The 16,243-nt window shown below is 47.2% G+C and overlaps 1 protein-coding gene across 3 annotated transcripts; it reads left to right on the top strand.

Annotated features, from left to right (window-relative positions):
• The first annotated feature begins 1,238 nt into the window (after positions 1-1,238).
• Positions 1,239-14,718, top strand: CHST6 (carbohydrate sulfotransferase 6). 3 transcript variants are annotated; one of them, XM_081275540.1, is made up of 6 exons: positions 1,239-1,379; positions 1,543-1,819; positions 5,147-5,223; positions 7,313-7,374; positions 11,713-11,777; positions 12,890-14,718. In XM_081275540.1, exon 6 carries the CDS (start codon positions 12,898-12,900, stop codon positions 14,083-14,085), a length of 1,188 nt encoding a protein of 395 aa, XP_081131666.1. In that variant the 5' UTR covers positions 1,239-1,379; positions 1,543-1,819; positions 5,147-5,223; positions 7,313-7,374; positions 11,713-11,777; positions 12,890-12,897; the 3' UTR covers positions 14,086-14,718. The 3 variants fall into 3 exon arrangements, with proteins under 3 accessions (XP_081131666.1, XP_081131665.1, XP_081131667.1); XM_081275539.1 differs by lacking the exon at positions 5,147-5,223; XM_081275541.1 differs by lacking the exons at positions 5,147-5,223; positions 7,313-7,374.
• The last annotated feature ends 1,525 nt before the right edge of the window (positions 14,719-16,243 follow it).

Genomic DNA, 16,243 nt, shown 5'->3' with positions numbered 1-16,243 from the left:
TTTTCTCCCATCTGCCCTCCTCCATCTTCTTCTCCTCTTTCTATTCATGCAATTAAAAAGATTTTTGTAACTTTTGGACCAAATAAGTTCTAAATGCCTACTAGGGAAAATCTGTAAATGACACAAACCTTAAATTTAAAATAATAATAACTCTTGTCTGAATCTCTAAATTATCATGGTCGGCATTTGGCATTCTGATACACATATTTCTACTCTTCCCTGTTTTTTCCCACAACTCCCCCACAACCCACTTTCTATGAACCTCTATATGAATACTTTTTGCTGGTTTATTTCCTTAAGATAGGTCCTGGGCGGGGCGGGGGGGCGGTGCTGGGTTGTGGCTCAGCGGTAGAGCGCTCGCCTAGTATGTGTGGGGCCCTGGGTTCCATCCTCAGCACCATATAAAAATAAATAAAATAAAGGTATTGTGTCCAACTACAACTAAAAAATAATTTTTTTAAAAAAAGATAGGTCCTAGAAAGGAATTACTAATTCAAAAAGCTGATGACCATGGTTAAGGACCGTAATTCATCTCGCCAACCCACAGCCAGAGTTGGTACTAATTCACACACCCAGCAGCAGGGACTTGTTTTAGATCAGGGATTACAAGTCTTTGCATTGCTCTGTCCTTCGCCTGGACTCTGCCCTGTTATTTGTAAGGGGGGGGGGGGGTGTAGGGAGGATATGTTTTATTTGTTGAAATGTATCCTGTATTTATCTGGACCTGCTATCAAACCTGTGCCTGGGGTCGAGAGTAGGGTAGGGAGGAGACAGGAAGCGGGGTCAACTGCGGGGGCCCAATTCCTGAAAGCCACCTGGCCTCGTACCCCTGGCATCAAGGTGTCTGGGTGTTGGCTTAGTGCCTGAGGCTGAGAACTTGGGGAGCAGTTTGGATTCCAAGTCACTGCGAGGATGTCACCGAGAGCGGGGGATGGGGGCGGTGGGGGAGTGGGGGAGCAAGATTAAGATTCGATTTCCTTCACAAGGGCCTTTTGTCCTCCCGGGAGCCTCCCTCCTCTGGAGATTGAGGGGACGACAACTTTGTTGAACCATTAGTGGGGTGAGAGGTGACCCTGCGAGCGCCCTTTGGCATCCTCGTCCCGACGATGTGGCCCCGGTGTCCCTCGAGCCCACCTGTGCCCTCCCTTTCCCGCAACCAGCCGCGCCCGCCCTCTGCCACCGCCCCTCCCCCGAGGCGTGGCCCCAGTGTCTCGGCTGGGGAGCGTAGCAGGAGCCGGGGGCCAACTGGCTCCTTCCTTCGCTCCCGCCCTGGCTCCCGCCGGCCGGCCTGGGACCGCAGCCACAGCTGAAAGTGCCTCATTGTGTGCGCCCCGGGCGGGCAGCGCGGAGCAGCTCAGCGGGCCGCCGCGGCCGCACAGGTACAGCGGGGCGCGGGGCGCCGGGCTGGCCAGGGAGGGGGCTGCCCCGCCGGGACGGGAGGCCCGTGTCCCGTGGGTGTCGCAGCCCCAGGACACCCGCATCCCCAACATCGCATTGAGGCGGCGCCTCCCTTTTTCCCTTGGACTCCTGCCTTGTTTCCAGATTCGCTCCGCCTGGAGTGTCCAAGTGTCTCCAAAACCTTGGTGCCCACGACTCCCATGGATGCTTCTTGGAGCCCAGTCCCTGGTGTCACCGCGGGCCCCTTAATAGTCGCGGGACTCTGAGGACCAAATCAGCCCCTGCAGACTCTCCTGGTGAAGAGAAGGAACAGGCTGTGGGCTGGAACTTGGAAGGGACGACGTGTAGAAGCCTTTGCTGAGCGTCAAGAGAGAGGCATCCGCTCCCTGCGCGGGATCAGCCAGAGACGCCAAGCTTTGGGGTACGTTGGCCCGCCCACTCTCCACGCCAGATGTCCCCACTCTCATGTGGGCTTGGGGCTGGGTGAGGGGCACAGCTGGGGAGGCTCGTGGATCCTGCAGCCAGGCTCGGGGCAGACCGGGAGATCCGAGGGTGGCAATTCTGTCTGCATTGTGGAAAGCGCATCGCGCTTGTAGCGCGATTTGAGAGCGTCTTCCTGGAGCTTGAGCTACACCAGGATCACTGTTGGGGATCCTTTATCTAAGAAGCACGGCTTTGAAAAGCTCCGAGAAAAAGTAGTTTGGTGAGTGAATTTGGAACCAGACACAGATGAATTTGAGTCCTCCTATCAGGCTTCTGGCTGCTTCGCCTTGGGCCTAGAGGCCCCCTTGGCCTCTGTGTAGGTGTCCAAGAAATGCTGACATTCCTTTCTCTTCCCCCTTAAACAAGGAAGTCAAAATGCACTTTGTGCGTGAATGTGGGGGATAAAGAGAGAGAAGAGGGGACGGGGGATTGAATCCTAGGACACTCTACCTCTGAGTCACACCCTCAGTCCTTTTTTAAATTTTATTTTGAGGCAGGGTCTTACTAAATTGCAGAGGCTGGCCTTGACCTTGTGATCCTTCAGCTTCAGCCTCCCCAGTCGCTGGAATTACAGACTAGGCAAAATTCACATTTAAAAAAAAATCCCATATTTAAGGATGGGAAAACTGAGGCCTGAAGAGCAGGAAGGGCTTGGCTGACCAGATGCCTCCAGTGGGTCAATACCAGAACTACTAGGAATAGTAGGCTGTGAAGGAGCAGTGACTTGGTTCTCTGCAGCCTGTGTGGTAGGTGCAGTGATGACCTCATTTTACCAAGGAATTAACTGAAACCTAGAGAGGGTGAGCAACTGGCCCAGAATCACACAATGTACGGTAGACACAGAATTTAAACCCAGTCTGGCTTCAAAGCCAGGCGTCTAGCCATTATCCCCCATTGTCTTTTGTTTTCTATGTGTTTGTACAGTCCCTGCCTTGGTTGCCACCTTCTGTTGCTAGGCAAAAGGGCCACCAAAATCTGGTAGGGCTATTGTCCTTGGATTTCTCTAATGCATAGACTTTCCCTTAGATTCATAGAATATAGTTGTGACCCAGTATTTGGAAGATTCCTGAACAAATACTTATAAATATACTATGGGTCAAGCATTGTTCTGGGTTCCTTACAAATATTAATGCAATCTTCAGATAAAGCCCATGAAATGGGTTACACTCTTTCCTCCACTTAATAGATTTAAAAGAAAAAAAAAACAGGCAGAGATTAAGTAAATGATCAAGTGGGATTTACAATCTTAATCACTATGCACTACTTACCCTCTCTAATGAGACAAACAGGGTTTGTCTAATCTCATAGGCAGAGATAGGTACAGAAATGCATGGACAACAATATCCCAGGTAGTGATAACAGCATTCAATATCACCTAATTCAATTCTTAGTCCATACTGAAATCTGAAATTTCTGTGATTATCTCTTACAGTTGGTTTGTTCTGGTCAGGATCCAAACAAGTTCCACAAAACAATCCCTTTTTCCTTTTTCATTGACTTGTAAGAATGATTTTTTTTTTTTTTTTTGATACTGGGAATTTAACCCTCTACCAATGGGGATTTAACACTCTACCACTGTATCACTTCCCCAGCCCTTTTTAATTTTTTGAGACAGGGTCTTGCTAAGTTGCTTAAGGCCTACCTAAGTTGCTGAGGCTGGCTTTGAACTTGCAATCCTCCAGCCTCAGCCTCCTCGAGTCGCTAAATGATTTTTTTATATTTATTTTTTATTAGTTGGACACAACACCTTTATTTCACTTGTTTATTTTTTTTTTTTTTTATGTGGTGCTGAGGATCGAACCCAGGGTCTCACACATGTGAGGCGAGGGCTTTACCGCTGAGCCACAACCCCAGCCCCTCGCTGAATGATTTAAAATAAAGAGTTAATAAAATAAACCAGAGAACATTCTCAATTATCTCAGTAATGGAAGGCTTTGTGAGTACTGAGGAAAACATGGGAATTTTTCATAACTGCACAGTCCTTCCCCATATCCTGTGTGTATTGCTGCAGAGAAAAAAAATGGGGGGGGGGCTAGAATTTAGGGCCCTTCGACTGTAATTAGTGTACTTTGAGGATCCCTGGGATGGTACGGTATGTATTTTTTGGTTTTTCATTCACACTTCCTGACTCTTAACTCCTTTCCCAGAGCAGGTCATAGAAACTAGAATTTCCTTTCCCTAAGGCAGGTCATAGAGACCCACATCTTCCCCTTTCCTCTGCCTTTCACCTGATGGTATGAAGAAATTCTCTGACCTACCTTGTCTGGAAGTAGATCATAACATTCTCATTTCAGAAGGATCCTGCCCCATGTCCTAAAGGAAAGAATGCTGCACAGAGAGGTCAAAAATAATCTAAACAGACAGGCCTTGCTGGGTTGGCCCAACCAGTCTATTATCGTTAGACATACAATGAAGTCTTCATAAAAAAAACTAAGAGGATAGGGTTCAGAGAGGGGAGCATGTGAAGGGACCAGGAAGGTGGTATACCTGAAGAGGACGTGGAAGTGGGGCCCTTTCCCTTATATCTCACCCTGCACATCTCTTTATCTGGAGCCTTTGTAATAAACCAGTAAGTGTGTTTCTCTGAGTTCTGTGAACTCTCCAGAGAAATTCAGTGAACCCCAGGATGGGGTAATGGGAATCCTGGTTGGGCAGTAAAACAACCTGAATCTTGCAAGTGACATCTGGGGGTGAGGGCCCAGTCTTAGAGACTAAGCCCTCAACCCATGGCATTTGACACGGTATCCAGATAGTCAGTGTCAGAAGTGAATTGAATTGAATTTGAGGACTTCCAGCTGGTGTCTGATGAACAAGCTGATTGGTTGCCAGCAACTGGGCAGAAATCCCCACGCTTTTCAGGGTCACAGAAGTCCCCTGTGGCTCCTGTGGTCGAGAGAACAGAGGAAGAAACAAAACTGTGGTTCCTAAGCAGAATCCCAAAAGCTGAGAGCTCTTCTGCTTCGTAATGCCCTAGGGTGGCTTTAAGCCACAAAATCTTGAGGCTCCCTCCCCAGAGTAATTTGAATTCATTTCCTAAGAGATTCTTGAAGGCAGATCTATCTCCTCCAGCAGCATCTGGTCTGTGTGACTCCAACCTCCCTGCCTCTGTCAGTTGTCACGAAGTTGCCTCCTCAGAACCTTAGAGAACAGCAGATGTGGCCAGGACTTGGGGAACAGATGTGTCTTTTGCACAGCTTGACCTAGTCCACCATCCTGAGACTGAGGGTAGGCTTGAAGATTTTTACATGTTTCATGGCACACACAGGAGGTGATTCTCCATCCTATGCCCCGGCTTTCTCTGACCAACTGAGTACTCAGGTGAACTGGAAGACGTATTTGCAGGTACCTCTCCTTGCAATGAGAGCGGTGTGCGTGTGTGTGTGTGTGTGTGGGGGGGGATTTCACTTGTCTCCTTTAATCAATTAAAAATAATCAACTTATGATTACCAAAGTAATTCACGTCTATTATAGACTATCAGAAAACTGCAGCAATGTGCTAATAAGAAGAAAAATAACCTGTACCCTGGCCATAGAAAAATAAACACTAATATCCAGTGTGCCTCCTTTCACCCTTCTTCCTCCAGTATTGTGTATTTTTTAGAGAATAGATTTAATGGAGCTGGATGTGTGGCTCAGTGGTGGAACCCTTGCCTAGCATGTGTGAGCTCCTGGGACTGATCCTCAGCATAGGGCTGGGGGGAGTGGGGAAGAGTTTTTGTTTGTTTGTTTGTTTGTTTGTTTGTTTTTGGTACGGGGGATTAAACCCCAGCCCTATTTTATGTTTTATTTAGAGACAGGGTCTCACTGAGTTGCTTAGCGCCTTGCTTTTGCTAAAGCTGGCTTTGAGTGATCTTCCTGCCTCAGCCTCCTGAGCCGCTGGGATCACAGGTGTGCACCACTGCACCTGACAAAAGAGCTTTATTAAGGTGTAACTCTCTACTTTTTATAAATAATGCTGCTATGCAAACTCACACACAACTTTTGTGTGTGTGTGTGTGAACATATGTTTTCAATTTCCTTGGGTAGATGGCTAGGACTGGAATTGTAGTATCATCTGGTACCTCTATGTTTAGCCTTTTGAGGAACTGCCAGACTGTTTTCCATGGCAGCTGTACTATTCATTTTACATTCCCACCAGCGCTATATAAACGTTCCAATTTCTCTTCTTTTCATGAACACTAGTAATTTTTAAAATTATTACATCTCTCTCCTTCTTCCCCTCTTCCTCTCTCTTCCCCTCTTTTTATCTACTGAGGATTGAACCCAGAGCCTGGTACATGCTAGGCAAATGCTCTGCTCCTGAGCTACCCTCCCCCAGCTCCTCTCTTTACTGTGGCCATCCTGTCCTGGTGCATGGGAAGCAATATATCATTATGGTTTTGATTCTTATTTTCCCCAAACTAGAAACCTTGAGCATCTTTTCATGTACTTATTGGCCATTTGTATATCTTCTTTGGAGAAATATCTTCTCCGACGCCCCCCCCCCATACTTTCTTCCTAGTACTTGGGATTGAATCCAGGGGAGTGCTCTACCACTAAGTTACATCTCCAGCCCTTTTATTTTTAAAACAGGGTCTCATTATATTTCTAAGGTTGGCATCAAACTTGCCATCCTGCCTCACACTCTCAAGTTGCTGGCATTCCAGGCATGTGCCACCATGCTTGGCTTCCTTTGCCCCCTTTTAAATCAGGTTACTTGTCCCTTTGTTATTGAATTGTAAGATTTCTTTATATAATCCGGTTACAGGTCCCTTTCCAATTATATTATTTAGAGTTATCTTCTCCCATCTCTGGGTGTCCTTTGATATTTATGTTTTGTAACACAGTTGGTATCCTTCAATATGATTATATTTGTATGTAAGTTTTATTACTTGTGCATTTTCCATTTGATGCTACGCAGTAAAGGCCTCTAAATGTCGACTATTAGGCTTTAATTTCTGACTCAGCTACTGTTTAGATCCTTTAGGCAAGTCTTTTAGTCTTTCTAAACCTGCTTCCTCACCTATAAGGTAGAGAAGATCATCTTGTTGTTAGAGTTGCTGTGACAATCAAATCAGAAATTGGGTGGGAAGGCCTTGGCATACAGGAATCCCTCAGCTGACAGTTCTTACTGTGCTCTTCTCTTACCCACTGTGAACACCCATCTTCCCTCTTGCTTCCCTCCCTGCCTTCATATTTCTTTTTTCCCTTTCTCTTCCCCTCCTCTTCTCCTCCTTCTCCCTAACAAATGCACTGGGCTCCATAGAGTGGTTTTTACTTTGCTGGAGGTCCTCGATGCCTAGAGTTTACTGATTCCTCATCAGGAATCTACTTTCTCTAGCCCTTAGGGCTCCTGAACAGGGATGGCCTTCAGCTGACACCAAACAAAAAGAAATCTGAGCCCAGGATTTGTACCTAGTATTACATTTCACTCTCTTGGATTCCATGCCAGGGCTGGGACAGGCTGGTGACAAGAGGATCCGCTGAGTCAAGGCGGGCAGAGTTTAGCCAAACGTGAGTATTGCCCAGAGAGCCAGGTTTCCTGGGCTCCAGCCGCACATCTGTTGTGGCAAACCATTCCTTCCCCTGTAGATTGGTTTTCCCATCCACAAACCAGGCAGAACGGTAGCTCCTTCCTGTTTCTCTCAGGCCAAGAAATGGTGAGGGATGTTTAGAAGATACTGTAACTTCACTGAGCACAAATGATATGCACCTGTAACCCCAGCTACTGTGGAAGTGAGACAGGAGCAATTGCAAGTTTGAGGCCAGCCTCAACAACTTATCAAGACCCTATCTCAAAATAAAAATTTTAAAAAGGATCAAGAATGCAGCTCAGTGTTAGAAGTGTTTGCCTAGGATATGCAGGGCCCTGGTTTCAACCTCTGAAATTGCAAAAAAGAAAAAAAAAAGATACTATAAGGAACTGAACAGAAAGAAATGTGGGCCAAGTGGGGAATTCATTATTGTCTTTGGATTTGATGATGGGATATCTAATTTCAATTCAGCAAATATTTGCTAATATCATCTACTTAGTCTTTAGCATATTTCCGGTCATGATACTTACTGTCTTATTCAGTCTGGATTATTAACTTTTTATTGAGGTGTAACATAGCAGCAAAGAACCCAGATCATAGAGGTACAGTGTGATGAAATTTCACAGATTGAACACACCCATATAATCAGCACCCTCACTGAGAACACAGCATGATGCGTGCCCAGAAGTTCTGCCCACGTTCCCCTCCAGTTCTACCTGACTCACTCACCCAGGGCATCCACCATCTAAGCAGAACTCTTGGTTGTGGCAGAAACTCAACTCACATTGGTTGAAGCAAAACTGGAATACTTTCCCCAACTGAGAAGTCTATGAGTGAATTTGGCAAAGACAGTTCTAGATGTAAAGATTTTGCTCTCAGCTTGCTTGCAAACTCCCATTCATTCTCTGCTCAGTTCTCTTCTGTGTTAGCTTTATACCCAGTTTCCCTTTTCCCTTCAGATCACAAAAAAATCCTTGGATTGTAGTTTAACAGGTATCCTGTTCCTAAACCAATAGTTCTTATGTGGGGTGGGGGTTAGAGGGAGTCAGTGTGTGGTATAAACAGAGGAGCGCATCTTGGGACACATGACCCTTAGCAACCAGGGTCAGCTTCATCCAAACCACAAGCACTTTGAGTGGGTGTGTGATGGGTCAATCTAGAGGCTGGCTTTGGAAGAGGGAGCAGGTATTGAGTCGACCCAATCATATCTGCTGTATCTATGCCGGGCTGAGCCTCACACTGGATACCTGAGGTCAGACACTCACTTCCAAAAAGCCACAATCCCAACCCTCAAGTTGCTTGCAGGCAAGAAGGGTAATGGACGGCAGAGTAGTGCATGCATTACAAGAGGCACCCTCACAGGAAGCCAGTGACTCCTGGTGTGAGTCATTTGAAGAACAGTAATGATTCCTGGTCATCTGAGGCAAAGGGTACTGGATGGGAATTCTGGGAAGTGAAATAGGAAAATTGGGTAGAAATAAACAATCAGGAATGTGGTTTAGCACCATGCAAGATGGACTGGAGAGAGGTCAGTTAGGAGATTTTTCTAGAATCCAAGAGAGAAATATGCATACCAAGACTACCGTGAATCTCCCATGGCTAGATGTCTGGGCCACCATCTAGTCTTTTGCCATCACATAGTGTGTCTTTAATGTCCCCAGCTAGGTTATCAGCTCCACCAGGGTAAAGACTCTCGCTGTATTGGACTTCCTCCACTGAGCATCTTGCTTTCTTTTCTTTTCCCTCTTTTATCTATGATTTATTATTTTTGTTATTTTCTCAATTTTATCTTTCATCCATTCTATAAATCATTTTAATATACCAGGCAATTTAGCTCTACAAAAAACAAAGCCTTTTATTACAATTTTAATATTATCTAAGGCAATCTAACTCCATGGCAATAAAAATTTCATTACAAGACAGGTAATGTACTCTTAGTATATATGTGAATTGTTTTATAAAAGCACATAATATAAATTTTGAATATTGATTCAGTTAGACTTATATTAATAAGAGATTTCTAAGAGAAGAAAAATGTGTATATACGTGTATGTGTGTGTGTGTGTGTGTGTGTGTGTGTGTGTGTGTGTTGGAGACATATATCACTAGAAAGTCATTAGAAAAATTATAACAGTAATAATTTAAGCTTTCTTGTTTTTTAGAAATAGGAAGGTAATTAGAAGAAGAAACAGCTAAAAGTTTTGAAAGGAATTGCCTCTTGGAAATAGAATTTTGGAGCCAGAAAATGACTTGTGACAATTATTTGATTTTTTAAAAACTAGTTATATAAAAATGTGTTTAGTTATTTTTAAATAGATAATATGTTCCTATGGGTCAAAATTCAAAAGGTGCAAAAAAAAAGAATTGATCATAAAATGTCTATGCTGTTTTATTCCCTTCCCAAGATAAACTAACATCATTTTCTTGTATAAATTTCCAGGAGAATTTTATATTTATTCAAGCCATATGTATTATTTTGACAAAAGTAGAATTTTAAAAAGATTTTATAACAGAAAAAGTTTCAGCAATTTGAAAAAGACCACTCTGTAGGTTGCTCCTGATTAGATTGTCTTCTTCTTTCTTCCCTCCCCAAGCCTAACACTGGGAGTCTGGTCCTTGTCCTGTGTGTGTGTGTGTGTGTGTGTGTGTGTGTGTGTGTGTTGCATGCTCAAGCAGTCAAGCAGTCTACCACTGAGCTACACCCTCAGCCCTGACCCTTGCTGACTGGGCATTCTTGTCTCTGAGTCCCACTGACCTCCTAGGAATGCAAGGAGGAAAAAATTCAATCACTGAGGTGAAAGTACATAGCACAATGCTTTACTGACATGCTCTTCCTAACTTGGAACCCTTGAGCAATTAATTGGCTGGCTTGCAAAACACAAGGCTCCTTATCAGAAAATTCTCAGCCAGGACCTAGGCTTCTCTGGATACCCCAGCTAGCACAGAACATTTCAATCTTCTTCATAATTCTTATGAGTTCCTGTAATAGGATCAGATAGCAAGCAGTTCCTGTAGTGCATGATGAGTCACTTAAGAAGATTTCTGGCTTTCCCAGAACACAGGTAACAAACACCTTGGCTGAGGCAGAGGTCCTCCTGTGCTGGGAGTAAGGCTGGGGCAGTCAGGGCAACTGTCTTTTGTTTGGGCCAAAGCTTAAAGATCCTGAAATCTGGGGAGAGTGATTAGGAGTGGGAGATGCCCTCAGCCAGTGATCAGAAGTGCAAGAGCTTATAATCAGATTCCTAGCTTCTTTCCAACCCTTGAGTCCTTCAACTAAAAACTGAAAACATAATGCCTGCCTTAGGGTCTGTCAGTTAAGTCAAGGATCTGTAAAGTACTTGTTGGCAAATAAGAGTTCCCTTCCTTTCTGGTACTAATCTCAGGGGAGCCTACCATCCATCAGCCAGCAGCCCAGGAGTGTTGGTAATGGGCGCAGAGCAGATGGGTGGCCACTCCCCCTGTCTGCCAGGTATTCCAGCTCTGGGTTCATCAGATAACAGAGCTGTTGAGTGTCCTCTACCCATTCCTGGGGCCTCCTGATGAAGAGAAGGAGCAGAGATGGGACCTACACACAGTTTAAAGTCCAGTTTCTCTTGGTGGTGATATGGTTTGGTGAGAAGCAGACACTACAAAAGTGATGAGGAGATTTCCAGGCCTTCCCTTCCAATGTTATCTCCAAGCCTGGAGATAACTGCAGGAACAATAAGTGCACAGAGCAGGAAACTCTGGGACCTTGGGGTATGTGAGCTGGGCCTAGTGTTTCACCTGTAGGACAAGTTTGATAGTCTAAAGATCTACTAACAGGACCAGGGGTAAGTGGTTGTTAGAAGTAGGCCTGAGAGATGCTGGGATTCAAGGAATAGGTATCTTAGGGGGGTCTCATAAACTTGGAGGCTTCCCATGGAGAAGGGCTGCTTCTTCTCTGGACGAAACTGAACTCAATACTAGAATTGTAATAGTAACTGAGATTGTGTAAGATACTTACCAAGCCCTCTCCTCAAAGGTGTTTGTGGCACTGACCTTTACAATATAAGAAGTGAAATGCTGCCATCCCCCCATTTTATAGAGAAAGAAATTGGGCCTCAGAGAAGTCAAGACACTTGCTCCAAGTTTTACAGCTCCTGAGTGGCAGTGCTTGGATTAAAATTTGACCCTCTTTCCTCCATCTCTCAGGAGAGCCCATCTGTTTAAATCCATTTGGAAAAATACCCAGCTCAGGCTAGGGACAGGGCAACTTTGTCCCACCCCTAGAGACCTTTCTGTGTGGGAACTATCTCCCCTATGGGGCTCTGATCCAGTCTCCCTCCTGCTTTCTCAGGCCTGAGGCACCTCCAATGGATTTGTGATCAGCGTGGGCAGCTCTCCCAGCAGCCCTGGACAGCAGTGAGTACCCCCAGTAGGGAAGGGGCAAGCAGCCCTTCAGGGGCGTCTTCTGCTCCACCTCTGCTTCTCTAGCTCTATCCTGCCTCCTTCTTAACTGGTCTCTTCTGAAAACACACATGGCTCCCATAGGATCCTCTCATTTTGGAGCCTGGGCTACATTTAGCACTTCTTCCAGGGGTGATGGGAACAGTTGGTGTTCTTTGTTCATTCTACTTATTTTTACCCGCACCCACCCCTTTTTTTTTTTTTTTTTTTTGCAATGCTGGGAATCAAATCCATGACCTCCCACCCACCAGGCAAGCACTCTCCCACTGAGCCACATCCACAGGCCTTTGTACATTTTTTACTAACAACAGTATACTTGCTTGTTAATAAAAATCATACAGCACAGAAGCACCCTTTCTAGGACTCACCCTAGAAAGTTTGAGTCCTCAGTTATAGGGGTTACTACATGACCCCTCTCCCCATGCTGGTTCCAATCATACCCCCAAGCCCTAAGAGCCAGGTACCAATATTATCCCCCTTTTACAGATGGGTAGGCTGAGTCTCAGAGAGGTTAAATGTTTTGTGGAAGATCACAGGGTAGAAAGTGGAAGAGGATTCAACCTGAAGGAGACTTTTAGTGCACTGGTGTGCCAAATGGCATCAAGCTCTTTATTTTTTTTAAATATTTATTTATTTTTTAGTTTTCGGTGGACACAGATCTTTATTTTATTTGTATGTGGTGCTGAGGATCGAACCCAGGACCTCGCATGCCAGGCGAACGCACTACCGCTTGAGCCATATCCCCAGCCCAAGCATCAAGCTCTTTAGTTAAGCCACCTAAAAAATGCTTCCCTAAGAGGAGTTCTTAAACAAAATTCAGGAATTTTGTTTTAAAACAATATATATATATCAGCCTAGACTCAATCATGGCTTGTATGGCTTGTATTTTAATTTAACATTCCCAGGAGAGCGCTGGACTGAGACCAGCCTTGGGAGCCCTCGTTCGGTCGGGTCGGGTCGGGTGGTTCAGTCTTGAGGCTACTGCCAACCCACAACTGGACAGTAGTTTGGACGTGGGATTGGGCGTCTGTGCCACGTTTCCTAACACTGGCGCTCGGCTCTCGCAGGCCCAGGCATGCGGCTACCGCGCGTCTCCGGCACTGTAGTGACTGCACTCCTGCTGGCGCAGACCTGCCTTCTGCTCTTCCTGGTCTCCCGACAAGGGCCGTGGTACCCAGCCGGCGGCAAGCAGCGTGTGCACGTGTTGGTGTTGTCCTCTTGGCGCTCGGGCTCATCCTTCGTGGGCCAGCTCTTCAGCCAGCATCCAGACGTGTTCTACCTGATGGAGCCCGCGTGGCACGTGTGGGCTGCCCTGTCGCAGGGCAGTGCTCCAGCGCTGCACATGGCTGTTCGCGATCTGGTGCGCTCTGTCTTCCTGTGCGACATGGACGTGTTCGACGCCTACCTGCCGTGGCGCCGCAACCTGTCAGACCTCTTCCAATGGGCGGTGAGCCGCGCGCTGTGCTCGCCCCCCGCCTGCAACGCCTTCAGTCGCGGCGCCATCAGCAGTGAGGCTGTGTGCAAGCCACTGTGCGCGCGGCGGCCCTTCGGCCTGGCCCAGGAGGCCTGCCGCTCCTATAGCCACGTGGTGCTCAAGGAGGTGCGCTTTTTTAACCTGCAGGTACTTTACCCGCTACTCAACGACCCAGCGCTCAACCTACGCATCGTGCACCTGGTGCGCGACCCAAGGGCGGTGCTGCGCTCCCGAGAGCAGACCGCCAAGGCGTTGGCGCGCGATAACGGCATAGTGCTGGGCACCAACGGCACGTGGGTGGAGGCCGACCCCCGCTTGCGCGTGGTGAGCGAGGTGTGTCGCAGCCACGTGCGCATAGCTGAGGCCGCTCTGCACAAGCCGCCGCCCTTCCTGCAGGGTCGCTACCTCCTGGTGCGCTTCGAGGACCTGGCGAGGGAGCCGCTGCGCGAGATCCGCGCACTCTACGCCTTCACCGGCCTGAGCCTTACGCCGCAGCTCGAGTCCTGGATTCACAATATCACGCACGGGTCGGGGCCCGGTGCGCGCCGAGAGGCCTTCAAGACCACGTCTAGGGATGCACACAACGTCTCCCAGGCCTGGCGCCACTCGCTGCCCTTCAGCAAGATTCGGCGCGTGCAGGAGCTGTGCGCTGGCGCCCTGCAGCTGTTGGGCTACCGGCCCGTGTACTCTGAGGATGAGCAGCGTGACCTTAACCTGGACCTCGTGGTGCCTCGCGGTCCCAGCAGTTTCAGGTGGGCGTCGCCCACCGATGAGCACTCCAAGCCTTAGCGGAGGGTCCTAGTTGCGGCGGTAGTTTGGGTACCGGAGGAGTGTGTAAGAAGGAGAAGTGGACAGGCGCGTGAGAAAGTAGAGTCAGCCACCAGAGAAGCAGGGAGAGTCCAGGATTCTCCCCTGTACTAGGAAAGGACCAAGTCTTTCTCCCCGATTCTCAGCTTTCTTTCCTTTGCGCCCTTTTCAGGAGCTGGTTTCCCTACACGTATGCTCTCCACGGAAAGCAAAACTCTCATCCCACTTCCCTTGGGCACTACTCAAGCATTTTCTTTCCCCTTGATTCTTTCCTCCCTTGGGACGCAGTAGTTGAGAAGGACGTCTAGCTCTGGCTGGGAGTGGAGGGGCACAGCAGTGAGCTGGCTCCTGAAGTTTGTACATCATCTCGTGCTGCCTCCCCCATATGCACCCTGGACTCCGTTCCCCCACGCCCTCTGCACCATACTTCATCAGAGCCACAGGTTATAGTCACCTGTATCTTTAGTGAGAAATCAGAGAAGATGCCTCGGTCTTGTGGTCTTCCATCAGTGTCTGTCTGCCCCATCTCCCAGGAGCCCACACCCCTCCCCATCACCCTGCTCAGGTACGATGAACCTTTGATTTGCCCTGAGAGGAGAGATCCAACTTATGAAAATAAACGATAATTAACCTGTGTGATAACAGATTAGAGTTTGCAGCCCATGAAGTGAAGCCCATGAAGTAAAGGGACTTGTCCAAGGTCATCTGGTGAGAAAAGAGGAGGAAGCAGGGAGGGGGATTTTGCTCTGGAACTGCAGTAGGGAAAAAAGCTATGAATCAGGCTTGCACAGACCTGTCTCCTATCAGAAGGGTGGATCTTCTCCCCATTTTATTTTCTTTAGGAAAAAGCAAGCAGTGTCACCACCAGAGACACAACTGTGGTATATAAGAGGTGTCGAATTCTGGGCCAGAGAGAAATTTGGATAAGCCTGGGAGGAGGCAGTGAGGAGGAAAGGAGTGGGGAGATGGCTGGGGAGGCCTGGGCAGCAAGCCAGGTAAAGTGGATGGCAGAGTAAGAGGTTGGCAGCAGAATCCGTGCCTGGAAGGCAGGTGGGGCAGCTCATGGGGTGAATGTAACTAATAGGGCTTGCCAGGAGCTTGGAAGGCAGAAAGGCTCTGGGGGTTGATTCTATCTTCCCTTGGTCTTTCCAGGTCAAGCCCTAGAGGAGGAAAGATTAAGATTCCTGCCTTTAAGCCACAACACGTAACTCTGGCAGCTAAAGGCTTATTAAAACGATACTAGGTATGCAGAAGACTTAGTACTGAGCTCAGGAAATAGGAGGCAATAAGTGCTCTGTAAATGCTTAAAGGGAAAAAAAAAAGTTCACAGAACCTCTAGGAACAAGGAAACAGATTTGAGTTCACACAAAACACTAAATCACACTGGGGCTCCAGTACGTGCTGGCATACACCTGTTATCCCAGGTACTGGGAAGCCTAAGGCAGTTGGATTGCAAGTTCCAGGTGAGCCTCAGCAACTTATCAAGACCTTATCTCAATATAAAAAAATAAAAGGGGCTGGAAATATGGGTCAATTTCAGAGTTCTCCTGGGTTCAAACCCCGTACCACACACATCACACTGAAGCACACAGTTGGTCTGGAATCTCTGATGGTTGCCACGAATCATTGTTGCTGTCAGTCACCAGAAGGAATTCTGGGGGTCCCTGACTCCTGATTGTCATCTTAGATGTAACCTTAGATTGGTAGGGCAAAGAGGAGCTGACATTTTTTGCTTCTTTATTTGGAGAGAGCAGAGATATTGACGTCAAAGCTGATACCTCAGGACCCTTCCAGTTTTAGAAGTGTCAGGTCACATAAAGCCTGGATCTGCTGTTGTTGACAATAGTGTGGGAAGGCATTTAAGACCTCAGATTAATGGGGATTCTATAACTTACAAAATGTCTTAGTCCATTTGGGCAGCTATGATAAACTACCTGAAGTTGGGTAACTTATAAACAACAGAAATAAATTTATCACAGTTCTGGAGGATGGAAGTCCAAGATCAAGGTGCTGGCAGGGTCTGCTGAGGCAGACTTCCTCACAGATGGTGCCTTCTAGCTCTATCCTTACCAAGTGGGAGGGTCAGGGCAGCTCTCTGGGTCCTGCCTCAAAATAAAAAGGCCTGGGGAAGACCCTCAGG

The sequence above is a fragment of the Spermophilus citellus genome (genome assembly GCF_964194105.1).
Source record: "Spermophilus citellus genome assembly, chromosome: 18".
NCBI classification, from domain to species: domain Eukaryota; kingdom Metazoa; phylum Chordata; class Mammalia; order Rodentia; family Sciuridae; genus Spermophilus; species Spermophilus citellus.
Note: the sequence above shows the minus strand (reverse complement) of the source record. Positions and strands in the feature narration are given on the sequence as shown.

Coding starts and splice junctions, on each gene's coding strand:
- CHST6 (XM_081275541.1), top strand. CDS start 12,898: ATGCGGCTACCGCGCGTCTCCGGCACTGTAGTGACTGCACTCCTGCTG.